Genomic DNA, 27,997 nt, shown 5'->3' on the forward strand with positions numbered 1-27,997 from the left:
AATTTCTGAACTTTAGGACCATATAAGTTTCTACCTGAAAGGAATCATTCCTTCAAACCTTTTGTTCTTTAGTGACAGACGTTCACATTATCCTCCTAGCATAATTATCTTTTATTAGTAACAGTAAAGACACCAGGCTCATGATATACTTCACATATTTAATATCTGTATTTGAATATATTAGACTATAATTTTTGTAACTGTATATATATTATATAGCACTCTTTTACACAACATGAAAGACATTTATAGGTAAACATTAAAATGGCAGTGTACATATTAATAAATGGACATTAACAAGATAATAATCAGGTATCATTTAATGGGAGAGTCAAGTATTTCCTGATAATCCTGCCTTCTTAAATTTCTCCAGTAAAGTTTATAGCCAGCAAGGACAAAAACACTAAGCATAATGATTACCCCTCCAAAGACATCAAAGACACTAGGAAATATGTGCAGCACTAGAAGCTGCAAGACCATTGCTACTACAATCTCGAGATGTTGTACTGTGCTGACCAAGGCTGGATGGAATTTGTCCAAGGCATAATACACTCCTAAGAATGCTGCAGAAGAACAGACACATATAGCAATGAGGTAACTCCAGGTTTCTCCATCTAATGGGATGATTGGTTCTTGAAGAACAAACATAGTTGACAGCCCCCAGACTGTCCCAGTCCAACCAAATGTAAACAGTGCAGTCCACATGCTGACCTTCTCCCTGATGGATCTGTACACTATCATAGAGAGAGCGGTGGTCAGTCCCGCCATCACAGTCATTGTATACCCAAAGGCTTCTTTCCAGGCATTTAACAAAGAATCGTCTTCATCAACAATGTTGGGGATCATGACAAAACAAACACCTAAGATGCTGCAAACAACCGTAGCCACATCAACATAAGCCATTTTCTCATCTACAAGTAAAAAAGCCAAAATGGCACTGAAGACTGTGGTTGTGGCTCTCCACATGGTGGTCCCATTGCTGGGAGGAACAATTGAAAACGATGTGTAAGCACAGGTGATAGAAATGACGTTGCATACACCATAAAAGAAGAGTCGTAATCTGTAGCCGCTAGGTCCAAAGGGGGCCTCCTGATAGTAATACACAACCAACACAGAAAAGACCTGCAAGACAGAACGGATAAAAATCAGTTCTAGTGATGGAACTTTAGAACGATCAGAAATAAGCCTGGTGATAAGAGCTACACATCCATGAGCCAAAGCAGATCCAAACAGCACTATCCACATTTTTCGGGATTGAAAAAGATTTTTTTCTGCAAAGTTCTGGAATTGTCCAATCTCGTTAGTTATGGAGTCTTCCGCTGGTGGAGGTGTGATATCCATGGTTCCAAATAAAGTTCTTCCTTTTCTTTTCATTTCACTCAGCAGACTTTTCTTTGGGTTTTCTTCCACAAAACTTCCATAGTCTTCATTAATTTCTTCATATCCATCATCCCCAGGCTGGGGATAATGGGAAGTATATTTTACCATCACTGTGTTGGGATGTATTTTCACTCGTTTTTTAACTGGGTATTTTTTGGAGAGGGAAGTATCCATTTCTTCAGCTAAGCAATTCTATTAAAAAAAAAAAAGACATGTACATATTCATTCTATTGAAATTTTAATTTATAATTTAATTTGTAATCATATGAAGCAATCTACTGTTGCACCAGAAGTCTAGGAAAAATTGTAATAGGAAGAGATGACCTGGCAATATGCCTTACCAGACTTATGGAGCCAAAACAAAACAAAAGATACATGGAGCCCAATGGAATTGTCTCCCTTTTTGTCTCCCATCTTGTCTGTCCCTATTTATCAATCTCATTTTTTTGTCTCATTCTTCTCTATTTGCCATTTTTACATTGCAAACTGATATTTTTCCATATTTTCATTCCTACCTTTATTTCTACCCATCCAACAATAAAAACACAGAAAAATAATAAAAAAAAAACTAGATCAAAATTTTCCTTCTTGTTATATCTATTTATCTATGATACAAATTGTAAATGGGTAAGTTCAAAATCTTTTGTGAAATCAATTCCGTATAATGCTAGATCCAAACTACAGTAATTACAAATTACTGCAAGGTACAAATTATAGTCATTTTTAAGCATTTATTCTGCCCCATCTACTTTCAGATACACAGAAATAAGAAAATAAAATTAACTTAGTAACACTCATGTATTGTTGCTGATCATATAAACTGCACAACTTTTTCTCATGAGCAATTGGACAATATACATTAAGATTTTAGACCGGCGCTGCGGCTCACTAGGCTAATCATCCGCCTTGCAGCGCCGGCACACCAGGTTCTAGTCCCGGTTGGGGCACCGATCCTGTCCCGGTTGCCCCTCTTCCAGGCCAGCTCTCTGCTGTGGCCAGGGAGTGCAGTGGAAGATGGCCTAAGTCCATCTTCCAGGATAAGCACCTGGCTCCTGGCTTCGGATCAGCGCGGTACGCTGGCCGCAGCGCGCCTACCACGGCGGCCATTGGAGGGTGAACCAACAGCAAAAAGGAAGACCTTTCTCTCTGTCTCTCTCTCACTGTCCACTCTGCCTGTCAAAAAAAAAAAAAATATATATATATATACATTAAGATTTTAATGGGAAACTATATTCAGCAATACCATTTCTATGACTTCCCTTAAGGAGATATCACTACATCCCTTCTACATTCTGTGTAAAAAATAAGAAAGGAAAAAATAAGATTTCATATTTATATTTCCTTATATAACCAAGAAATTATGGAAAGAAAATTAGTGGTGATTGAGATGGAAGAGGGAAAAAATGGAAGAAAATATTTCTGCTATATACTTCCTTATATTTTTAAATCATGATATTGTTCAAAAAATTAAAAACTGAAATACAATGTTCATGCATTTCTTAAGAAAAAGAGAGCATATAAGGAGTATGGGAAAAATATATGTACAAAAGAGAGTTCATTTTAGTTAATCTCAATGAACCTTCATATAATGACACTGTAGATCTTTTTTAAAATTGTCATTTGGGGCCAATGCTGTGGCTTTGAAGGTAAAGCCATCGCTTGTGGTGCCAGAATCCCATATGGGCGCTGGTTCTGTCTCTTTTCCTGGCCCCCTTAACTGTGCCTTTCAAGTAAATAAATAAATCTTTTAAAAATCTTTTATTATTTATTATTTATATTTATTTAATAGAGAAGCAGAAAAAGATGGACAGAAAGAGAGAGAGACCTCCCATCCACTGGTTCACTCTCCAGGTGCTCACAATAGCCAGGGCTGAACCAAGGCTGGTCAGGAGCTAGGAACTCAAACCAGGGTTTCCCATGTCGATGCCAGGACCTAACTACTTGAGCCATCTCCAGTTGCCTCCTAGGGACTGCATTAGCAGGAAGATGGAGTCAGGACCAGAGTCAAGTATGGAGCCCAGCTGCTCTGATGTAAGACATAGGTATCTTAACCATTAGGCTAGCATTCACCCCGACAACATAGATCTTTATTGACATGGAAAGATGTACACTACATATTGTCAAATGGGACAAAAGGTAAGCTTTTTATAAAGATTAAATGAAATAATACATATAACAAGTTTGCCACAGTGTTAGCGTATGGTAAACTCGGAATAAGCATTAGCAATACGTTTGGCTTCCTTTCATTTATAATTATCTTATAGAAATACTGGGTATCTTCTATGATGTTAACTCTTTCAGAACAGTGTTTGATCACAGAGTTCCCTTCTTTCCTTCACTTCCGTCCTTCCTTCCTTCTTTCCTCCTTTGCCCCCTTCCAACAACCTCCTGTTTGCATCTCAACCATTCCTGTCCTCATCGATAAAAAAGGGAAGAAAAAAGTTTCCCCCTCTTTTGATCCTTTGGTCCTTATGACTCCCTGCTCCCTGGTTCCTTGCCCAAAACTCATCAGTTCCAGGATCTTAAACCATGGCCCAGAAACTAAATACCATTTGTTCTGTTGACACCATCTGGGTAGCCAACTGTTCTGTTTAGTCCTTTCTCTTCTAAAAGGCATTAACTTCAGCTAAAAGAAGTCACCAAAAAAACACCACCTGTGCCTCTAAGCCCTCTCACTTCCTAGCCTGATTTCCCATTTGCCATCCTTCCTGTGCACCCTTATCAGGCTAACCTAACTGTTCGTTATTCCCGTCTACCAGGACATTTCCACTTCGCATCACGGCTTCAGCTTCAATAACCCCAAACTGAATTAATAGTCTTGATCTCCCGAATACATTGTCCTTTCCTAACTTTCTCACTTACGTTTGTGATACCATCATTTTTCCAGTTTCCCAAGCTACAAAACAAGGAATACACTGAATTATCCTTTCTGCCATCGCATTTCCATTTGGTTATTACTATCAGTGTTTTTGTCTTTTAAATATTTCTTGACTTTCAGTTTCTTCTCCAATTCCATTTTACCTTTATGATTTTGGACCAGGCTACTGTGAATTCCTATCTAGAATATTGCAATAGCGTCCTAAATAGCTCCCTGGAATCCCATTTCTCTCCTCTAAAATCTATATTATCCCACTGTCACATTAATCTTTTTTTTTTTAAGATTTATTTATTTATTTGAAAGAGCTACACAGAGAGGAGAGGCAGAGAGAGAGAGAGAGAGAGAGAGAGAGGTCTTCCGTCTGAAGGTTCACTCCACAGATGGCTGCAATGGTCGGAGCTGGGCTGATCCGAAGCCAGGAGCCAGGAGCTTCTTCCAGGTCTCCCATTTGGGTGCAGGGGCCCAAGGACTTGGGCCACCCTCCACTGCTTTCCCAGGCTACAGCAGAGAGCTGGATCGGAAGAGGAGCAGCCGGGAGAAGAACCAGCGCCCATATGGGATGCTGGCACCTCAGCCCAGGGCATTAACCCGCTGCGCCATGGCGCCGGCCCCTCACATTAATCTTTAAGCAGGACAGGACATAAACTTCCATCAGTCTTTCCCCATTCAAGAACCTACAGTGATTTCTTACCTTACCAAATTTCAACTCCTCTGTCTGGTTCTCAACAATAGCTTCCACCAATACTTAGCTCCTTAACACACATAATTTGCCCTGAGCCATCGGTCCAGGGTCCTCCCTGTCCTTATTCCCTACATGTACATTTCATTTCCCTAAGCCTTTATTCTCATTAGTGTCCCTTCTGCTCCAAATCTCTAAACATCATTCATCTTCTGAGGCCCAATCTAATTGTTACCTTTTGGGGACAAGCCGTCTTTGACCTCTCTCTAGCTACTTGGTTTTTTCTTCCTTATTTAAACATCTGTAGTAGTTCCTCTAACTCTTTATAATCTTATCACTTTGTTACCTACTTGTTTCAGCTTGGTGGAATTTTGTTTCCTGTCACTATACCCAAAGTTGGTATGCCAAATCTTGCTTTACAGGTCAGTGGTTATCTTAATGACATCTCAGAATTCTTAACTTCCAACTTGCTGTCCACTATTTTGTCTTAGGGCCATTCAAAGCTTTCACTTCCCAACTGCAGGTCATATTTATAGCTCCAGGGGCAAGAAGAGAGAAGGAATATGGTTTGCTATTGTATTCCATTTCCTATCCTTTCCTTTTGGAGACTGTGGGAGAGGGACATGGTCTTTCAGACACTCTACTCTCCCTCTTCTAGGCTCTAGGTCCCCTAGTGTATTGGCATAGACAGGAAGGAAAGGGAAAGGGACACATGTCTCATACACTGGCTGTTGTGATGGCTTTATTATTTAGACTTATTTATTTGAAAGAGTGATAGAAATGGAGAGAGAGAGAGAGAGAGAGAGAGAATATCAATCTTACATCTGTTGGTTCATTTCCCCCAGATAGCTGCAACAGTTGGGTTGGTCCAGGCCAAAGCCAGGAGCTTAGAACCCCATCCAGGCCTCCCACATGGATGGCAGGGGTCCAAATTCTTAGGCCATCATCCACTGCTTTCCCAGGTACATTAGCAGGGAGCTGGATCAGAAGCAGAACAGCCTGGACTTGAACCAACACTCCAATACTAAATGTGGGTAGAACAAGTGGCATAGCAAGCGGTGGCTTATCCCACTGTATCACAACACTGGTACCATGTGATAGCTTTTTGATTCATAAACTTGTTGAGGTTGGACTACAGTCTCCAGTTATTTAATTAAGCAATAATCTGATTGCTGCTATGAAGAGATTTTGCAGATGGGATCAAAGTCCCTAACCACCTGACTTTAAATTAATGAACATAAAGACTATCCTCTGTATGAGCCCAACCTAACCTAACCAGATGAGCCCTTTAAACGGGGTCTTAGGCCCTTAAGTTCAGAGGTTTCAAATAGTTCATGCCATTGAGATTCCAACCCAACAATTCACCTTTCCTCATTGCCTATGTAGGACAAGCTTCAGCCTGTGCACATGGGGTTCCAGCGTGCTCTTAATCTCCCCTTTCTGTTTGCCTGCAGACTTCAGACTTGCTTATCAACACAGCCCCCACAATAGCATAAGCCAATTCCTTGTAATAAATACCCTACTGGTTGTATGTGTGTTTCACAGTAGTCCTGACTAATATACACTGGGGCCCAGCCCTGTTAGTACCAATGGATAAGTTGCTGCCTATGATACCAGCATCCCATATGAGCACTGGTTCAAGTCCCAGCTGCTCTACTTCCAATCTGGCTCCCTGCAAATGTACCTGGGAAGGTAGAGGAGCACAGCTCAAGTACTTGGGGCCCTGCTACCAACATGGGAGACTAGGATGGAGTTACGGGCTACTGGCTTCAGCCTGGCCCAGCTCCAGCCAGTGCAGCTATTTGGGGAGTAATCCAGCAGATGGAAGATCTCTGTCTCTGACCCTCTTTGTAACTCTGCCTTTCAAATAAATAAATAAATAGATATTTTTTAAAAAGAAAAAGAAAAAGAAAAGAAATATAATACACACTGGAATTCTCTCCTTGCTTATTGTTTCTCTCCTCAGATTGGTCACCAATGTCCTCTAGGTTGTAGGTTATATGGGATAATTTTTATTTAAAGGTTTATTTATCTGTTTGAGAGGCAGAGTTACAGACAGAAAGAGGGAGAGACGGAGAGGTCTTCTATCTGCTAGTTTACTCCCCAAATGGCTGCAACAGCCAGAGCTGGGCTGATCCAAAGCTAGAAGCCAGGAGCCTCCTCCAGGTCTCCCACGTGAGTAGAGGGGCCCAAGCACTTGAACCATCCTTTGCTGCTGCCTTTCCAGGTGCACTAGCAGGGAGCTGGATTGGAAGTGGAGCAGCCAGAACTCGGACCAGTGCCTATATGGGTCGCAGACAGAGGCTTTACCTGCTGTGCCACAGTACCAGCCCCTGGATTATTTCTGTAGGATCTTCTCAGAGCACAAATCCCTGACACAGGAGAACCTTGTACCCTTGAGATTATGGCCCACAGATTTTTTTTTCTTTTTTCTTCCTAGAGATAAGAAAGTTAATAGTCAGAAATTTTGGATATGAGTTCAAGAATAATTAAGTCTACTTAAAGAGTTTTGGATGCTGTTAGACTCCTTGATTCATAATCAGTTTGTCTTTTTAATGATTTCACATTTCTGGTGCTTTGATCCCTCTCCCCTTCCAGACCCCTGAGCAGCACATTGACCATTACTTCTGCCATCTGTTCAATGTTGTTCTGCTCAATGTGCCAACTCAGCTTCTCTCCCTTCCTCACAGAGACAAACGGAGTGAACTAACCTCAGGCTCTAGTTCCTCTGACAAAGGGTTCACAGGGGGAGTGGGAACCAAGGCAGAGGTATCCACTTCAGCTGTACTGAACAGCTCAGCTGGGTACAGGGACTCCAAAATAGGACAGAGGTCCCTTTTGCCCGGCCACAAATGTAGCAACCTGAAATGCTGGACACAGATGGATTAAAAGGATGCATTGTTTGCTTTCTGCTCAAACAAGGGGAACAATTTAGTGTGTGGCAAGTCAGAAATCATTTTTGTTCAAAAGAAGCACTGTTTCCTAAGCTACATTCCAGAAAATGAGGCCCAAGACCACCCTACTCCTGAGACTGAGAAAATTAACACTGACATCAATAGGATGTGTGTGTGTGTGAGAGAGAGAGAGAGACAGAGACAGAGACACAGAGAGAGACAGAGAAAGAGAGAGAAATTTATCTAAGAAATTGGCTCATGTTATTATGGAGGCCGGCAAGGCCAAAATTTGCAGGGAGGGTGGCAGGCTAGAAACCTAGGGACCTAGCAACGCTGCAGCTGGAGCACGAAGATGGCTGCCAGCTGCAGGAGTCCCCCTGCTTAGGGGAGGTTGGTCTTTTCTGTTCAGGTCTGCAACTAGTTGTATGTGCCCCTCGACATTATAGAGAGCAATCTACTTTACTAAAAGTATACTGATTTAAATACATCTGAAAATATACAGAAACATCCAGAACAATATTTGACCAGCCAAGATGACACATGAAGTTAACCCTGGCAGCCTCATCCCCTGCTTGGTGTCCACACACACAAAAGTTCTGCCTATTTCAAACTACTGGGATTTCTTTTTAACTTGTCATGCTCTTTCATGTCTCTGGGTTTTTACAGATGCTGTTCCTTCTTTGCTGAATACCCTTTTCCTGCTTTTTTACTTGGTTAACTTCCTGTTCATTCTTCAAGGCCCAAATTAAAAATCACCTCCTCTGCAACATTCCCTAGACCCATCCCTACCCTCAGCTGAGCTAGATGATCCCCCTGGTGCTTCCATGAAAACTTCAATCATAGACTCTATCACACTGGCTTACAACAGTTTTTGTTCTTCTCTTCCACTAGACCATCTATTAGTAATTTTTATATTTGTAGCACTTAGCATAGTACTTGAAAGGAGATGGGTGTTCAATAAATGTTTACTGAGTGAATGAATGGACCATTTTTAAGTGATACTAATTTAGTAAAGAATAAAATATAAGTAAATACATTCTAGATAATTCTTGCAGCATCTCCAGAGTGAATTTCAGCTGCTGGTTCCCTGCCTACCCGTGCATACCTCACAGATTGGCCCAGTCTCGTCAGTTCCAGCACCAGTAAATTCTCAGTGGTTCCACTTCAGGCACTTCCCGGCAGTTTCACACCTAGGTTTGCTCACAACAAGCCATGGCAAACATTGTATTTTATAACTTCCCCATTTTACAATACGTTGTAAACACTTTTTCCATGTCATTAAATATTTTACAACACCCTTTTTAATAATAGTTAACACGGATCCTACCTGGGGCTTTGAACATAATAAGTCACACATTAACTGCAGCCCTCTGAGAGCTCAAAGGCAGATGTGATGGCCATTACCACCAGTCGCTTAGGCAAGCGATAGATCCATAGCTACCACAGGAAGAGCCACATACATGAAAATGAACAGATAAAAATTTTGATGGGTGGAGGAAGAATATGAAATAGGAGAGAAATCAAGAGTACTCATGTTTGCCTCTTTGTTTTGCATTCAGACATCATCAACAAAGAAAAAACCTGAAACCAAAAGTGTGTCTTCATTCATGTTCTGTGTGTTTATTTAGGATCCATACACTTTAGTTTTAGAAGGATTTGAGACAACCATTCAATCAAGTTAAGGGAAAAATGATGCTTCCCGTCACATGGATGTGCTGTTATGGACTGTTTGGTTCTGAACCTGGCTCAAGAGTCTCTCATTATAATGCTAGCTATGTTTATTTAGCACCTTCTCTGTGCCAGACATATGCTAAAAACTTTCTTTTTTCATTATCGGTCAGTATTGTCATGCAGCTGGTTAAGCCACTGTCTGTGATTCCAATGCCAGTATTCCATGCTAGAGGGCAGGTTCAAGTCCCAGCTGCTCCTCCTCTGATTCAGCCCCCTGCTAATGCACCTGGGAAAGCAGCAGAAGATAGCCCAAGTACTTGGGCCCCTGCCACCCACATGGGAGAATCGGATGGAGTTCCAGGCTCCTGGCTTCAGTGTGGCCCAGCCATTACAGCCATTTGGGGAGTGAACCAGCAGATGGAAGGTCTCTCTCTCTCTCTCTCATCACTTTGCTTTTCAAATAAGTGAAATAAATCTTTAAAAAAAATTTCTCATTTAAAGGTCAAAACAACTCTAAGAGGCAGGTATTGTAATCTCCATTTTAGAAGTGAGAAAATAAATTCTGAGAGGGGCAGTGCTAGCCAGTTGGTGGGTGGTAGAGAAAAGATGTAAAACTGCTTTACTCTGAAACCCCAGCTCTTCTATACCATACAACAAATAGCTGTTCACAATAGGCAGAATAATGCCTACTCCTCACCAAAATGTCAACATATGAATTCCCACAATTTATGAATACATTGCCTTACATGACAAAGAGGAAGTAAGGTAGCAGATGAAATTAAGGCTGCTAAATTAGCTGACCTAAAAATCAGGACACTGTCCTGGATTAGCTATTCAGAACCAATGTAATCCAGGGTCCTTAAAAGTGGAAGATAGGGGAGCTGGTGCGGTGGCGCACTAGGTTAATCCTCCGCCTGTGGCGCCAGCATCCCATATGGTTGCTGGGTTCTAGTCCCTGTTGCTCCTCTTCCACTCCAGCTCTCTGCTATGGCCTGGGATAGCAGTAGAAGATGGCCCAAGAGCTTGGGCCCCTACACCCGCATGAGAGACCAGGAAGAAGTGCCTGGCTCCTGGCTTTGGATCGGCGCAGCTCCGGCCATTGTGGCCATTTGGGGAGTGAACCAACAGAAGGAAGACCTTTCTCTCTGTCTCTCTCTTTCACTGTCTGTAACTCTACCTGTCAAAGAAATAAAGCAAATCTTAAAAAAAAAAAAAAAAGTGGAAGATGGGGTCTGGCACTGTGGCGTACTAGGCTAAGCCTCTTCCTGTAGTGCCAGAATCCCATTTGGGTGCCAGTTCATGTCCTGGATGTTCTTCTTCCCATCCAGCTCTTTGCTTATGCCTTGGGAAGGCAGAGGAAGACGGCTGAAGTGCTTGGGCCCTGTACCCGCATGGGAGACCTGGAAGAAGCTCCTGGCTCCTGACTTTGGATCAGATCAGCTAAGGCTGATGTAGCCTTTGGGGAATGAGCCAGCGGATGGAAGACCTTCCTCTCTGTCTCTCCCCATCTCTATTTATAACTATACCTCTCAAATAAATAAAATATTTAAAAAAAAAAAAAGTGGAAGATGGGAGCTGGAATTGTGGCACATCTGGTTAAGCCACCACTTGCCACTTTTGATGCTGGCATCCCAAAAGAACATCGATTGGAGTCCTGGATGCTTTGCTTCTGATCCAGTTCTTGCCTAATGTGCCTGGGAAAGTGGCAAAAGATAACCCAAGTGAGTGGGTCCCTGCCACTCAAGTGGGAGACCCAGATGGAGTTCCAGGATCCTGGCCTGAGCTTAGTCCAGCCACAGCCATTGTGGACATCTGGGGAGTGAACAGCAGATGGGAGCTCTCTCTGTTTCTCCCTCTCTTTTAAATTTTATGTGATTTCTTAGCAAGTTGTCTAGAAATGCAGTTACCAATTAGCTTTCTCATAACTTGCTTGTACACACTGTCCTCATCCCAACCTCTTCAAACTTCAAAGGTAGGCCCAGCTGCAAAGGGGTGAGGGCCAGGGGACAAGTACTGAAATGCTTTTAGGGTGCCAGTGTCGTGGTGCAGCAGGTTAAGCTGCATCCCAAATGAACACTAGTCTGCATTCCAGCCGCTTCCACTTCTAATCTTGCTCCCTGCTAGTGCTTCTGGGAAGGCAGCAGAAGATGGCCCAAATACTTGGGCCCCTGCTACCCACATAGGAGATGGGGAAGGAATTCCAGGCTCCTGGCTTGGCCTGGCCCAGTGCCAGCCGTAGAGGCCCTTTGGGGATAGAACCAGAGGATGGAACATCTCTCTGTCTCTCCCTCTCTCTAACTCTGCCTTTCAAATAAATAAATAAATCTTTAAAAAATACATAAATAAAACTCACTTAGGTCTCTCTCTTTTTTTTTTTTTAAAGATTTATTTATTTATTTGAAAGTTAGAATTACACAGAGAGAAAAGGAGAGGCAAAGAGAGACAGAGGTCTTCCATCCACTGGTTCACTCCCCAACTGGCCGCAATAGCCAGTTGCGCAGCCAAACCAAAGCCAGCTGGATCGGAAGTGGAGCAGCCAGGACTCAAACCGGCGCCATATGGGAGGGATGCTGGCACCGCAGCCAATAGCTTTACCTGCTACACCACAGCGCCAGCCACAGTCTCTGACTTTCATGCGATCCTTCTGAGAAGACTGAAATGGAAAAAGAAGTAAACACTTCACCTCCTCCAACATCTATGCTAGGCAGGCTGATATCCCAAGATTTCCACCACTGCCTAAGGTGGCTCCTTCAATCTGCCAGTGTTGTGGCCTAATGAGTTAAGCCGCCACAGGCAACATCGACATCCCATAATTATGCCAGTTTGAGTCCAGGCTGTTCCACTGCTGATCCAGCTTCCTATTAATGTGCCTGGGAAAGCAGCGGAGGATGGTTCGAGTGCTTGGGCCCCTGCACCCACGTGGGAGACCCATAAGAAGCTCCTGGCTCCAGGCTTCAGCTTGGCCCAGCCCCAGCCATTGTGGCCATTTGGGGAGTGAACCAACTGACAGAAGACCTCTCTCTTTGTCTCTCTACCTCTCTCTCTGTAACTCTGCCTTTCAAATAAATAAAATAAGTCTTTAAAACAAAGATTTTATTTTAATTTGAAACAATGACAGAGGGAGGAAGAGACAGATCCTTCATCTACTCCTCAGATGGCTGCCACAGCCAGATCTGGGTCAGAACAAAACCAGGAGTCAGGACCTCCATCTGAGTCTCTCATCTTGGTGGCAGAGTCCCAAATACTCCTGCTGCCTTGCCAGGAACATTAGCAGGGAATTGGACCAGATGTGGAGCAGCTGGGATACAAACTAGCACTCCATTTTGCAATGCTGCCATCACAGACGATGGCTTAATGTGTTGCACCACCACACCTACACCATACTGAAAGGATTTTCCATCTAAAAATAGAAAAGTCTTTGAATACCAATCAGCATTCACACATTGTCATCTGAAGCAGATTTCCAATCACCCAACAAACAAGGAAATGGCAATAAAATTGGATTGACCAAGCTGGATAAAGATATTCATTGAAAGGTTAGAGGTAAGTATTTGGCACATAAAAGATAAAAAAAAATTAATTTTAACCATTTTTCCATTTTCAGAATGTTATGGTGGCTATAATAAGATATACTTTCAATTCACATAAGAGCAATAAGTATTAATATATTAAAAGCAGCTTTATGAAATATTGAAAGTATCTTTAGTTCAAATATTTCAAAGGTGACTCCTGGCTTCAGCCTGACCCAGCCCATCTATTGCAGGTATCTGAGGAGTGAACCAGCAAATGGAAGATCTCTATCCATCTCTGCCTCTCTGCCTTTCAAATTAAAAATATGTTCAGGGGCTGGCACTGAGTTAAGCCTCTGCCTGTGGTGCTGACATCCCATACAGGCACCGGTTCATGTCCTGGCTGTTCCATTTCCAATCCAATTCTCTGCTTGTGTGCCTGGAAAAGCAGCAGAAGATGACCTAACCAAGTGTTTGGGCCCCTGCACCCATGTGGGAGACCTGGTAGAAGCTCTGACTCCTGGATTCAGCCTGGTCGTTGCAGCCATTTAGGGAGTGAACCAGCAGATGGAAGATCTCTTTCTCTCTCTCCTTTCTCCTTCTCTCTGTAATTATGCATTTCAAATAAAATAAAAATAAATCTTTTTTTTTTTTTTTTGACAGGCAGAGTGGACAGTGAAAGAGAGAGACAGAGAGAAAGGTCTTCCTTTACCATTGGTTCACCCTCCAATGGCCGCCATGGCCGGCGCACTGTGGCCGGCGCATCGCGCTGATCCAAAGCCAGGAGCCAGGTGCTTCCTTCTGGTCTCCCATGCGGGTGCAGGGCCCAAACACTCGGTCCATCCTCCACTGCACTCCTGGGCCATAGCAGAGAGCTGGCCTGGAAGAGGGGCAACCGGGACAGAATCTGGCGCCCCGACCAGGACTAGAACCTGGGGTGCCGGCGCCGCAGGAGGAGGATTAGCTTGTTGAGCCATGGCGCCAGCCAATAAAAATAAATCTTAAAAAATGTTCAGTCATATGAATATTTACCAGAAATGTTATGATATGTTATTAAACCCCATTTAAAAAATAACTGCCTAAATACTTAGTACTTTTAATTTACACTAGCCAGACATGACTATCTTGCACAGTTCAGATTTTTCAAAGTAAAAAAGATGTAATTTTAGACTAGACTTTAAATTGGCTATATACTGGGATTTTCCCCATGCAATTTGTGGTCATTAACTAAATGATGGCTTCTCTTAAGTATGTATGCTAAAAAAATGTTATTTTGGGGATTCTTTAGGATCCATTTGGCCTTTATAACCACATTATTGACCAGAAGCAAAGTGATATAGGACAAAAAGTCCTTCACTCTTATTCTTGAGCTTCTTGTTCTTGGTTAAAAATTTACCCTGAAAGTCTGAGGAATGACAAGCTGCTGCATTGTGGAACTGGGCTTTGGTGTTCTGACCCCAACAGTCTTCAGATAGGACGCAGCTCTCTTTTGCTGTAGCAACTGCTAACTTTTGCTTCCTTAGCTGCTGACTACACCTCCTGACCCCACCTATTGTGTTGCAAATGCACTTTCTGGCTGAGAAGAATCAGGGGAGGAATGTGGAAGAATTAGTTAAAAGCCATCACCACCACTGTAACTGTACCTTGCTGGTGACAGGTCAGTGGTGACATCCCCTATGAGAATGACTCCCTGTAGTGCTAGCAGATACACAACGGTGCCAGAACTGGATGACAGCTTACTCATTCCAAGCCAGAAAGATTCAGGGCATATAAGCTCCTCAGCATGTTGGCTAAAATCAGCCTAAAACAGGGCTACCTAGGGTGGGAGAGAGAATCCTTATTCTAGGCTGAAAAGCAGAAGCTTCCCAAGAAGGAGTGAGTCCAGGCTGCTTTGAAGGGCTGAGCTAGGCTGGAGGTGTGGCATCTGGGGTTGGGAATGAATGCTGCTTATTAGTTGAACTAGGAAAAGTGATGGATTCCAGACTGGGCCAAGGTAGAATGTTGTCTAAGGGGACCAAGAAGAGTTGAGCTAAGCTGCAATATGGGAGAATGGCAGTGGGGCCTACAGATTTTTCTGGGCTCGGTCAGTCTGGGAAAGATTATAGCTATGGGGGATAGTGAGAAAGATCTGATGGATGGGCTGGGAAGTAGAAGTGGGAAGGGATGCCCCAAACAGGAGGGCTGGCCCAAGGTTGAGCTGGAGACTCAGCTGGGGATAGCCGAAGGCTAGCAGCTCTATAGGATGGTTCTGGGAGGAAAAAAGACTGAGAAAAAGGAAAGTATTTAATAACAGCAGAAGAGATGGGGGGGGGGGGGGAGGGAGGTGAAGGATAAGGATGAAAGTTGTCAGTCTGGCCACAGCTGGGCTAAGCATTCCTAAGTTTTACTATGGGCTTGAAAGCAACATAGGCAAAGTTAAGTGAGAAGCCTGCCTCCTCTCTACTTAGTGGTGATTAATGACTTTAATAGACTGTAAAGAACCATACACCCAGAAAGGGAAAAGGTTAAAAAAAAAAAAAAAAAAAAAGCACATTATGCGGCAGTTTGCAAACAAGCAGGTTGGCTTGGCTTGTGTGAAGGTTATGATGCCTGATTTGGAACTCACCAATTTTTGCTGTGATGTTTTAAAGACCTATTCTGGCACACTGTGATGAATATGTCAGCTGGCATATTCTTAGTAAACCTTCTGGAATGCAAGCGTCTCACCATTTATAATCAACATGTCTCCTTCCAGGAAAGAGTCTTTCTAATCTATGAAGCAGTGGACCTATCAATTTGCATGAAACATGCTGTTCTCAATGAACACATATAATCTACCACTTACTTTCCTACTGTTTTAAATTAAAAAAAAAAAAAAAAAAAGCAGATTCAGCCTGCAGTGAATCAGCACCTTTAAATTCAGCTGCGCCATGTGTATCTGCTAAGGCTGGGAGACAGCCTTCACTAGAACAGAGAGGGGAAAGAATAAAATGATCCTTTTCCATGACCTTTTTTGTATATACCTAAATGATTAAAACTCCAAAAAGGTTAGGTGCTAAATCAATGTAAAATGAATCACTAGGGTATTCCAACACGCTTGGTAAAGTTGTACTTCTTAGTTGTTTATCATTTACCTAACTCTCAGGAGACAGCATCAAACTGCCCAGCTGAGTTCAAAGAAGCTCCCAACCTCCCAGGACATTCACCAATTCCTGAACAACAAAGGAACCTCCAGGACACAAAGAGTCTTCTCTAATCCTCCAAAACTACATATACCACCCGCTCACATTTTCCCTGATCTTCCTGCTGTCCATCCACAAGAAAGAAATGCCTGAAAGTCAAGGAGTCAAGAAATGCCAAAAGAATGAGTTCAAACATTCACAAATTCGGTTTGGCTTAATCATAACTAATTCTCCACACTATGGACATCACTTGTTAAAATCACAACCTAGTCACCTTTTTCTTTATACTATATTTCATTTTTTTTTTTTTTTTGACAGGCAGAGTAGACAGTGAGAGAGAGAGAGACAGAGAGAAAGGTCTTCCTTTTCTGTTGGTTCACTCCCCAATGGCTGTTGAGGCCGGCACATCATGCTGATCAGATGGCAGGAGCCAGGTGCTTCTCCTGGTCTCCCACACGGGTGCAGGGCCCAAGCACTTGGGCCATCCTCCACTGCCCTCCTTGGCCATAGCAGAGAGCTGGACTGGAAGAGGAGCAACCGGGACAGAATCCGGCACCCCAACCAGGACTAGAACCCGGTGTGCCGGCGCCGCAGGCAGAGGATTAGCCTGTTGAGCCGTGGCGCTGGCCTATACCATATTTCATTAAAATCACTTTAGGTAAGGCAACAGATGCCATCTTGTTTCAGACCAAGCCATAAGTCAAATTTTGAATGAAATTTGATACCCCTGAAATAGCACACTTTGGTTTGTTAAAATCACTCTACTCCTTTAATATCTGTAAGAGAACACACACACACACGTTCATAGTCAATCCTCTGTATCCACAGGTTTTGCATCTCAAGATTCAACTAACCACCAAAATTGACAAATGAGATTATACCAAGCTGAGAAGCTTCTGCACTGCAAAGGAAACGCTCAGCAAAATGAAGAGGCAACTGACAGAACGGGAGAAATTATTTGCAAACTATGCAACTGATAAAGGATTAATATCCAGAATCTATAAAGAGCTCAAGAAATTCAACAACAACAAAACAAACAATAGGCAAAGGACTTCAACAGGCATTTCTTGAAGGATGAAATTGAAATGGCCAACAGACACTTGAAAAAATGTTCAGGATCACTAGCCATCAGGGAAATGCAAATCAAAACCACAATGAAGTTTCATCTCACTCCAGTTAGAATGGTTCTCATACATAAATCAACAAACAACAAATGCTGGCAAGGATATGGGGAAAAGGTCCCCTAATCTCCACTGTTGGTGGGAATGTAAACTGGTGATGCCACTGTGGAGATAGTATGCCAGTATGGAGATAGCTTAGAAATCTGAATATAGGCCGGCGCCACAGCTCACTAGGCTAATCCTCTGCCTGCGGCGCCGGCACACCAGGTTCTAGTCCCAGTTGGGGTGCCAGATTCTGTCCCAGTTGCTCCTCTTCTAGTCCAGCTCTCTGCTGTGGCCTGGGAAGGTGTGGAGGATGGCTCAAGTGCTTAGGCCCTGCACCCGCATGAGAGACCAGGAAAAGCACCTGGCTCCTGGCTTCAGATCAGTGCAGTGTACCAGCTGTGGCGGCATTTGGGGTGTGAACCTGTCTCTCTCTCTCTCATTGTCTAACTCTGCCTGTCAAAAAAAAAAAGAAAGAAAGAAAGAAAGAAAGAAAGAAAGAAAGAAAGAAAGAAAGAAATCTGAATATAGACCACCTACCATATGACCCAGCAATGTCACTCCTGGGAACTTACCCAAATGAAAAGAAATCAGCATATGAAAGAGTTCTCTGTGCCCCATGTTTATAGCAGCTCAATTCACAATAGCTAAGATATAGAATCAACTCAGATGTCCATCAACTGATGACTAGATAAAGAAATTATGGTGTATACAATGGAGTACTACTCAGCTGTAAAAAAAAAAAAATGAAATACTTTCTTTTGCAACAAAATGGATACAACTGGAAACCTTTATACTCAGTGAAATAAGCCAGTCCCCAAAAGATAGCTACCATGTGTTTTCCCTGATCTGTGATAACAGAGTATGTAAAAGGTAATATAGAGGAGTGATACTGACATTTTGAGATTCAATGATTGTTTATAGCCCTTGTCTCAACTGTGGAAGAACAGTGTTGTTGTTGTTTTTTTTTCCTTCATTCTATTTGTTGAATTCTTTATTCAGTGTAGGGTTAACCTTACGAATATAAAGTAAACTGAAAACAGATCTTTGTAAAAATTAAGAGTGGAAACAGAAGAGGGAAGAGGAAGAAAGATTGGAGTATGGGCAGAATGCAGGCAGGGTGGGAAATATTACTATGTTCCTAAATCTGTGTATATGAAATACAAGAAACTTGCATGCATTAAATAAAATGTTTGAAAAATTAAAAATTTATATACTATAAAAATATTTTAAAAGAAAAAAATCCACACAAAAAAGTGTCTTTATTGAAACTTGTAAGAATTTTAAAACTGTCATTATCCCCTAACTATAGAGTAAAACAATTATTTACATAGCATTTTTATTGTATTTAGAATTATAATAATCTAGATGATTTAAAGTATATAAATTGCATAATTTATATGTAAATATTGTGCCATTTTATGTAAGGGACTTAAGCATCAGTGGATTTTGGTCCATGGGATTCCTGGAACCAATCCCCTGCAGGTATAGAGGGACAACTGTATATAAATACACTTTGCTACCGCAAAGTGGAAAAGAGACTTTACTAAGTTCTATCATTCAAAGGGAAATTGTATACAAAGAACGAATATTGTGTAACCCATCTCATCAAGAGTTATTTTAATATGTATCAAAATTTTAAATATGTGAGTTATTTTTTAATTTCTTAAAAATCCATTTTTATTAATTTGAAAGGTAGAGAGACAGAGACAGAAATCTTCCATTCACTGTTCACTCCTCAAATGTCCACAACAGCTGAGGATGGGCCAGGCCAAACTCATCTGGGTCTCTCATGTGGGTGACAGGGATCCAAGTATTTCGGTCATTACCTGCTGCGTCCTAGGATGCTGAAATTGAAAGCAGAGCCAGATTCAACCCCAGACATTCAGATAAAGGATGTAGGAATCCCAACCACTATGCCAAACATCACCCCTAAAATGTGGAACTTCTTTGGCCCAGCAATGCCACTTCAGGAATATATCATAAAGATAACAGCGGTACACAAAGATGTACATGCAAGGATAGTCATTGTGGCATTTTTTTTACACAATAAAAACCTGGAAATAGCCCAATTGCCCATTCATAAGGGATTGGTTAAATAAAAACATCTGTACAATATTAGGTAGCCATCCAAAACGATAAAATACATATATATGAAGAAGTTCAGAAAGTTCATGAGAAAGTAAAATTAAAAATATGTTTATTTTTGGGAAAAAAGATTTGAAATCCACGCATACAAATGGTTTTCAAAAAGTTTGTGTAAGAGCCAGCATCGTGGCACAGCAGGTTAAGCCTCTGCCTACAATTCCAGCATCCCATATGAGCTCTGGTTTGAGTCCTCACTGCTAATGTATCTGAGAAAGCAGTAGAAGATGGTCCAGGTACTTAGGTCCCTGCCATCCATTTGAGAGACCTGGATGAACCTCTTGGTTCCTGGCTTCAGCCTGGCCCAGCCCAGGCCATTGAGGCCACTTGGGGAGTGAACCAATGGATGGAAGATCTCTTTCACTCTCTTTCTTTCTCTCTGTAACTCTGCCTTTCAAATAAATAAATAAATAAATCTTAAAGAAAAATGAACATTCAAAATTATGTATGGATTCAAAAGTTTTTTGCACCAAAATAGACATGCTTTAACTACATATCCTCACAAGTTTTTTGATGTTCCCTTAAATACTGATATTAAGATAAACTTCATGACACATTTCTAAGCAAAAAGGTATGAAAGATTATCCATGCTGTGATCATACTTACAAAAAACAATTTATATGCTTGAAGATGGTGGAATTTCAATTATTCAGTATTTTCTTCTTTTATCTTTTTATTATTCTACTTAAGTATGTACAAGTATTTATTTTAAAATCAAGGGTAAAAATCAACCTGTTTTCATTAGAGGTGAACAGAAATCATTTATCTATATTTCAGTCAGACTAGAAAGCTGACGATAGCTCTTGTATTTCTGTGCCTTCTGTTGAAAGGAAAACTGTGGATAAACAGACTCTAGTACAGAAAAAATCTGAATGGATGGTGTTGAGCATCGAAACCCAAACAGAAGTGAAACACCACACTAACTGAGCGAGATGCCTTTATTGTAGTGCTCAAAAGAATCAATTCAATGTGTATGCCACACACACATATATACAACTGTATTTTCATGACTAACAGAAAATCCAGTATAGATTCCAAATGGCAGCGAAGAATATAACATAATTGCCATCAGCTTTTCTTACATAAGTTACCACCCCATAAATCTTCATGTTAATGTGGAAAAATCTGACCTGAACAGATGGACCTCATGCTGTTCTCCAAAACATGAACAGATTTTGATCTTCTGGACCAGGAAATGAAGTCTGCACTAAAACAGCAGACACCATCATCTATCTCCTAGAATTTCAATTTAAGAAGCTGCTAATAAAAGCAGCATTTCCCTCTTTAGAAATACAGCACAGTGACATGTTTACGGCTAAATGGAATGTGCTCTTGATATAATAATAAAGCATAGTTGAATATCTGAGGTATTGGGGGTGCTGGCCAAATGGTCACTGAACCTTACCAATTTTGGAGAATCCCCTCACCGTAGTTCTTGGCAAGTGTCAGCATTTAGCTGTCTCCATTCTTGATCCTCAAAGTTTATTCCGAAACACACATCCCTGGCAGACACTGCTCCAGTTAAACCCTCACCTCATCAGCTCAAAGGCCTCTCTCCCATGAGGATCATCATAAGAGCAGTTTCACAAGTAGATACTCTTGGGTTTGAAGACCCAATACAGGGAGCTCTATCAACTAACGAGAAGCTCAGGTTTGATTTCTGCTCCACAGTTTTCTAGTTGTTTTAAAGTCCTGAGGAGGCTAGTGGACGAGCAGGACTGGGTTTGAGAAGGAACTGGGGTCAAGGAGGGGGCCTGTGGGGACAGGAGATGGACTAAATAGTTACATACATCAAGGATTCTGAGGCAGATTTCTCACTAGAGAAAGAAGTTACAAAGATATTCATTCCTTTATAACTTGAGAGCATCAACAACTTAATACCCAACAAAGCAATCTCTGGAAAATCCCCACCCACATCTCCACAACCTTCTTAGTGACCTACTTAGAGAAGCCAGCCACTGAACAATCTGTTCCTTCTCTGGACTGGAGGGTACTTTCTTCAGGATTCCTTTATAAGTTATTGATATTCTGTATCACTGTGAGTTGTGTATATAACCCTCACCCCTGACACACTGTTAACACTCCAAGAATAGGGCTTATGTCTTCATACCCTTGGTATCTCTAGGTGCCAGCTCAGCACTAGACTCAGTGAACCCTAGGAGAAGGAATGAGTTCTCTGGCTTAGTTGGCCTGCTTTAGAGAAAGTCTTCCTGTTAACCAGAGACCTTTGATTCTGGATCTAATTAACTGAGATACAAGGCTTTAGCTGCCACAATTCTGCAGCCAAACCCTATCTTATATCTCTTAACTCTATGAGAATCCTTAAGTCTAAGGATGCTCTAGAATTTTAAGTATCTAGATGTTGTCCACCACGATCCTCCACAGCCTCATTCACATTTGGGATCTTCACTCCCTATTTATAATTGTGGATCAGCCACAGTAACAAAGAAACCAGAGGGAAAATAAATGGGAAATTAGATAACCTAGTATTTTTCCTTTCCTTTATCAAGTTCTTAAAGTGGAAGAATTCAGTAAAGTTTCTGATACTCTGGCCCTTAAAGAAAAGGAAAGGGAAACACAAAGCAAGTTATTTTATGCAGGCAGGAAGTGATTAAACACTTTAATAAACACCACTGGCATGTGAATAGTTCACCTATACTGAAAGCTTGAAATAGTGTTGACACATAAAATATTATATATGCCCGTTGATCACACACAGTTCTGCTACTGAAGTAATTATAATAGGAGCTAAATAATTGAATATGTGTAATGATACACAAGTGCCAAAATTTAAAAATTATATGTGTATATTCACAGCTAGAGGGGGAAAAAAAGTTTTGGCAAAGGAAGGAAACAGTTCTGTGATGGCAGCACATTTCTGACATTTCCCTACCAAGTACAAGGTACTTCCTAGGCCCAGACCACAAGGTAAATGGATGAAAAGGGAGGCACTGGGGTGTTTGACATTTTCTCCCACATTCAAAACAGTGGCCAGCAGACCATGGCTATTAATGTAACACCCTGGCTACTAGGAGAATCGATTGCTAAGGGTTAAATTGCAGGGGAAAAAAATCATGTGAGGTGGGTGGAAAAAGAGATTTTTGTCTTACTTTATAATTAAAATATTCAGGAGAAACGTGAAATAAGAAGGAGGATATAGCACCACATCTTGAAACAGTGATTTATCAAGAGTGTTTTTAAGAATACTACCCATGGGTCCAGCACTGTGGCACAGAAGGTTAGGCCTCCGTCTGTAATGCCAGCATTCCATATGGGTACTGGTTTGAGTCCAGGCTGCTCCACTTCCGATCCAGCTCCCTGCTAACGGGCCTGGGAAAGCAGTGGAAGATGGCCCAACTGCTTAGGACCCTGCACCCACATGGGAAACCCAGAAGAATCTCCTGGTTTCTGAATGAGGATTGGTCCAATTCTGGCCATTGCTGCCATTTAAGGAGTGAACCAGCAGATGGAAGAATTCTTCTTTTTTTTGGATGGTAGACTTCTTTCTCTCTGCCTCTGCCTCTCCCTCGCTCTGTAAATCTGCCTCTCAAATAAATAAATAAATAAAATCTTTAAAAAAAAGAATTCTACCCTTGATGCAAGACAATCTTTGGAAGGAAAATAAAAGATTTATCACCAATGAAATGTTAAAATGTGCTCAGAAAAAAAAGAGCCCAGTTTTTGTTTTTTATGGTTTTGATTTTTTTTTTTTTTTTTTTTTTTTTTTTTGGTGTTTCTTTAAGGCATTTGATCAACCAAGCTCCTGTGTGCATATTCTTATGGCTGGGGGTGGCTGCCTTTTCAGAACCTCAACGACATAAATTCTTAATTTGTCTAAATAGTGAATTTGCTTTAAAAATTATGCAGAATAGCTCATGTTTTAAAAGATTGCATATTAACAGTCTTTAAATACTACAGACAGAATAGTATTTTAAGTAAAAGCATTTTAAGTACCTCATACTGAGGTGTTCAAACTAACATGTTACACCTCATAGAAGATATATCTATGCATATGCAGGTTGAAAATAAATAATTGGGGCCGGCACTATGGCGCAGCGGGTTAAAGCCCCAGCCTGAAGTGTTGGCATCCCATATGGGCACTGGTTCTAGTCCTGGCTGCTCCTCTTCCGATCCAGCTCTCTGCTATGGCCTGGGAGGACAGTGGAAGATGGCCCAAGTCCTTGGGCCCCTGCACCCATGTAGGAGACCCAGAAGAAGCTCCTGGCTCCTGGCTTCAGATCAGTGCAGCTCCAGCCATTGAAGCCATCTGAGGAGTGAACCAGCGGATGGAAGACCTCTCTCTCTGCCTCCACCTCTCTCTGTAACTCTTTCAAATAAATAAAATAAATCTTAAAAAAAAAAGAAAGTAAATAATTACTTCTTATAAAGAAATCTCCAATATAAATTTACATCTCATAATAAATTGAATTACTAAAAAGGGGAATTAGGGCATAAACCTAGAGCTAAAAATATAATCCTTTCATAAAACCATAAAATATGATAGATTATCCTTTACTATAGAGGAATGCAAGACTAATGTAAATGCTAGAAATTATTAAGGAAATATATGTTTTTTTTTAACTTTTTTTTTTTTTTGACAGGCAGAGTGGATAGTGAGAGAGAGAGACAGAGAGAAAGGTCTTCCTTTTTGCCGTTGGTTCACCCTCCAATGGCCGCTGCAGCCAGCGCATCTCGCTGATCCAAAGCCAGGAGCCAGGTGCTTCTCCTGGTCTCCCATGTGGGTGCAGGGCACAAGGACTTGGGCCATCCTCCACTGCCTTCCCGGGCCATAGCAGAGAGCTGGCCTGGAAGAGGGGCAACCGGGACAGAATCCGGTGCCCCAACTGGGACTAGAACCCAGTGTGCCGGCACCGCAAGGCAGAGGATTAGCCTGTTAAGCCACGGCGCCGGCCGGAAATATATCTTTTTAAAAAATTTATTTATCTCTTTGAGACTGAGAACATCGATGGCTCTCTCATCAATGGTGCAAATGACTGTAGCAGTCCAGGTTAGGGGCTGAAGCTGGCAGCCAGGAACTCAATCCACGTCTCCCACCTGGCTGGCAGGAACCCAATCACCTGAGCCATCACCACTGCCTCCCAGGGTGTGCATTTGCTGGAAGCTGGAAGCCAGAACTAAATATTAAACTCAGGCACTCTGATATAGGACATAGGTATCTTAACCAGTGTTTTAATTTCTAGGCCAAACACTCTACCAATATATGTATCTTTTATGCAAATATGGCTGCAAAATTTTGAAATTTTCTATACAGTATAAAACACTATAAACAAAGTAAAAAAAAATCAAGAAACATTTTTTTTTAAAAGATTTTTCTATCCATTTGAAAGGCAGAGCCAGAGAGAGAGAAAGAACCTCCATCCACTGGTTCACTTCCCAAATGACCGGAGCTGAGCCAGGCCAAAGCCAGAAGCCAGAAGCTTCTTCCAGGTCTCCCAGACAGGTACAGGGCCATCCCCCACTGCCCTCAAGCACTGCCTTGGTGCCCCCAGGTGCGCTAGCATGATAGGAAGTAGAGCAGCCAGGACTCAAACCGGCACCCAAATGGGATACCAGCATTGTGGGCCATGGTCTTAACCCACTTCGCTAAAGTGCCAGCCCCAAGAAAAAATTCTAACACATGTACTGGAATCTTTAGCCTACAAAGATCTCTTATAAATAAATAAGAAAAAAATAAGCATGTCAATAGAAAAAATATGGGTGTGAACTAACAATTCACAAAACAAGAAATAACAAAGGCCAATAGATATGAAAACACACTCCCTTTTTGTCTGCCCAACTGGAAAATATCTTTAAAAGATGGACAAAGCCTAATTTTGGTGACAGTGTGATTTCGTTTATAGTGATACATATTCTCTTTAGCACAGTCTTGAAACAATGTCCTTCCAAAAAATAATTCTTCAATGCCCATTTATGTGGTACTGCTGTAGATACTGAAAGCACAGTGAAAAATAAGACAGACAAGGGAGGAGAAAGGGAATAAACAATTGAACAAATATATGAGCATACTAATGCATCAGAAGAAATAGCAGTACCTACCCTGAGCCATCAATTTCACTTCTAGGAATTTGTTCCAAGAATATAATCAAGTGCACAAATGTTTATTCAAAGGTGTTATCTGATGTGGAAACAATGTAATGTTCATTGACAGAGGAATGGATTAAAAAAAAATGTGGTATATAAATACAATGGAATACTATTAAGCCTTTAAAAAGGAAATTCTACAACATGCAACAACATGGATGAAACTTGAGATTTTATACCAAGTGAAATAAGCCAGTCACAGAAAGAGAAAATGCTGCATGAATCCACTTACATGAGAAATCTAAAATAGTCCAGGTTATAGAATCAGAGTGGAATGGTGGTTTCCAGAGGCTGGAGGGCAGGGGCATGGGTGAAAGTTAGACATAAAGTTTTAGGTAAGCAGGATGAACAGGCTCAAAGACGTGCTACATAACACTGTACCTATAGTCAACAATAATCTACTGCAAACTTCACATTTTGTTAAGAGAGTAGGTCTCATGTTACATGTTCTTACCACAATAAAATGATTTTTTTTTTCAAAAGAAGACACTATTTGGAGAATTGACAAAAGCAAAAAATTGAACACAACTGTTCATTATTTTAAAAAATGATGTTTTAGCCACATGGTGCAACATTATACAACCCTTAGTAATGATGATCTGGTCTTATTTGGTTTCAAAGACATTATTGATAAATATTATAGTGAATATGCAACCAACAGCAGATCAGTCCATTTAAAATGCATGTGCATTCATCTAAAAGAAATCTATTTAAAACAGTTTTATCTATTGTTCTGTAATTAAAATTTACTTTTTTGGTTTTGCATAAGCTGCCTCTTTTTTTTTTGCTATCAATATCAGTTTTACATCTTTCTAGGCTAGCTTTGCTCTGGAATTAAAATGTGTATAAATACTTAATTGCACAAATACCAAACGCTTCAATCCACAGGCCTCCATGCCTTTGGAACAGATGATTATGAAAATTAATGGTTCTGTACAGTTCAGAAACGCTAGAGGTGTCAAAAAATAAATATGGAGTAGAAAAAGCTCTGGAAAATGTGGCTTAGTGGTGCGCAAGGCCTTTGGAAGGAGATGTGTGTATTTCCATGTGTGTGACCATGTGTGTGCATACACATATATGTATCCCGCATGTGTATTTACAGAGAGCACATGTTTATGCTCAGGCTCTGTACTTTCACACGGGTAATTAAACCTGTCATATCTGCACCTCCAAAGCAAGCCACATTTGCCTTCACGCTATCAAACGTTGCCTGTCTGCCAAGGGTTTCATAGTCAGGAGCTCTCCACTCCAGCCACCTGCTGTGGATACGGGCTATTTCCAGCACAGGTGCAGAGCTGAAGGGCAAGGCAGGCCCAGGGAGTCAGCAGACAAGGGGGCGTGCGGCACTTCAGCACCACGGACACGGGCAGCCCTAACGCAAGTCCTTCGCGTGGAATACCGGGCAGAAGTGGCCGGCGCGCTCCACCTCGGGCCCTCCACCGGCACTGGGGCGCGCGCTCCCCATCTCTCTCCCCGCCCAGCCGCGGGACAGTGGGCTCGAGGATGCGAGTCCAGGCAATGCTCTCTCCCGAGCCTGCTTCCTCCCTCCTCCGCCGTGGCCAAACAGGCCACAGCGGCGCACGTGGCGCGGAGCCATGGCGCCGGGAGGTCAGCCAGGGGCGGCTCGCGAGCTCCCGGGGATGCAGCCTCGGCGGGCTGGCCCTGGGCCCCGCTGCCACGCGGGGCCACAGCCGGGCCCTTCCTCCACCACTCCCGGCCCTCGCCTCTCCCCTACAAACCGCTCGTTTGCCGCGAAAATCCTAACCCAGTGAGACTGGCGTTCTAGGACCATGGACACGAGAAGAGTGTAGTGGCCCTATTTCTAAACCCCTCCAGCAGGTTTCCGTCTTTTTTTAAAGTTGTATTTGGAAGCGATCCCACGACGCCACGAGGCCTCCCCCTGGTGCGGGTGGTGGGCTCCTGGGCGCGCAGGGAGAGCCCACGGGGACCTGGGGAGGGCGCACACCTAAGCCCGCGGCAGGACCTGCGGAGCGGGGCTGAGCTGGTGCTGACCCTACCGACCGGGCTTGCGGGTCTCCGGGGGCCGCCGCAGACAGCTGGGGGCTCCGCGGCCTTGCTCGCGCCTCAGAGGGGCGGGGCGCTTCACTTCCCAAAAGGAGGGTCGCCCTAAGGGTGCAGCGGCTAAAAGCCCAGGCGTGTGGGGTCCGGGTGGCTCTTACCCGCTCCCCGGTGGGCCAGGCAAGGTCAAAGCCCCAGCCCGCAGCTGCCGACCGGCTCCCGGGGCCCGGTTACCTGCGTGTCGCGGCGTGAAGGGCAAGCCCGGTGCTCTGGCCGGGTCTGCGCGATGCCGCGCGCCCAGTCCAGCCTCGGGGGCCAACGGAGACCGCGCGCTCTCGGCGGGGAGAAGCGCGTGCCTGGCCGCCCAGACCTCCAGGAGGGGTGGAGGCAGCGGGG

At 42.6% G+C, this 27,997-nt stretch overlaps 1 protein-coding gene across 5 annotated transcripts; it reads right to left on the reverse strand.

The window, feature by feature from the left end:
- Positions 1–182: 182 nt before the first annotated feature.
- Positions 183–27,919, reverse strand: SLC35G2 (solute carrier family 35 member G2). Of its 5 annotated transcripts, none has more exons than XM_062178929.1 (2): positions 27,763–27,842; positions 183–1,572 (listed from the first exon to the last, which is right to left on the reverse strand). In XM_062178929.1, the coding sequence occupies exon 2, from the start codon at positions 1,552–1,554 to the stop codon at positions 316–318; it is 1,239 nt and encodes a 412-aa protein (XP_062034913.1). In that variant the 5' UTR covers positions 1,555–1,572; positions 27,763–27,842; the 3' UTR covers positions 183–315. The 5 variants fall into 5 exon arrangements, with proteins under 5 accessions (XP_062034913.1, XP_062034936.1, XP_062034928.1 ...); XM_062178952.1 differs by lacking the exon at positions 27,763–27,842 and adding an exon at positions 16,898–16,915; XM_062178944.1 differs by lacking the exon at positions 27,763–27,842 and adding an exon at positions 7,649–7,702.
- Between the last annotated feature and the right edge of the window lie 78 nt (positions 27,920–27,997).

This window comes from Lepus europaeus, chromosome 2 (genome assembly GCF_033115175.1).
Source record: "Lepus europaeus isolate LE1 chromosome 2, mLepTim1.pri, whole genome shotgun sequence".
Classification (NCBI taxonomy): Eukaryota; Metazoa; Chordata; class Mammalia; order Lagomorpha; family Leporidae; genus Lepus; species Lepus europaeus.

Coding starts and splice junctions, on each gene's coding strand:
- SLC35G2 (XM_062178929.1), bottom strand. CDS start 1,554: ATGGATACTTCCCTCTCCAAAAAATACCCAGTTAAAAAACGAGTGAAA.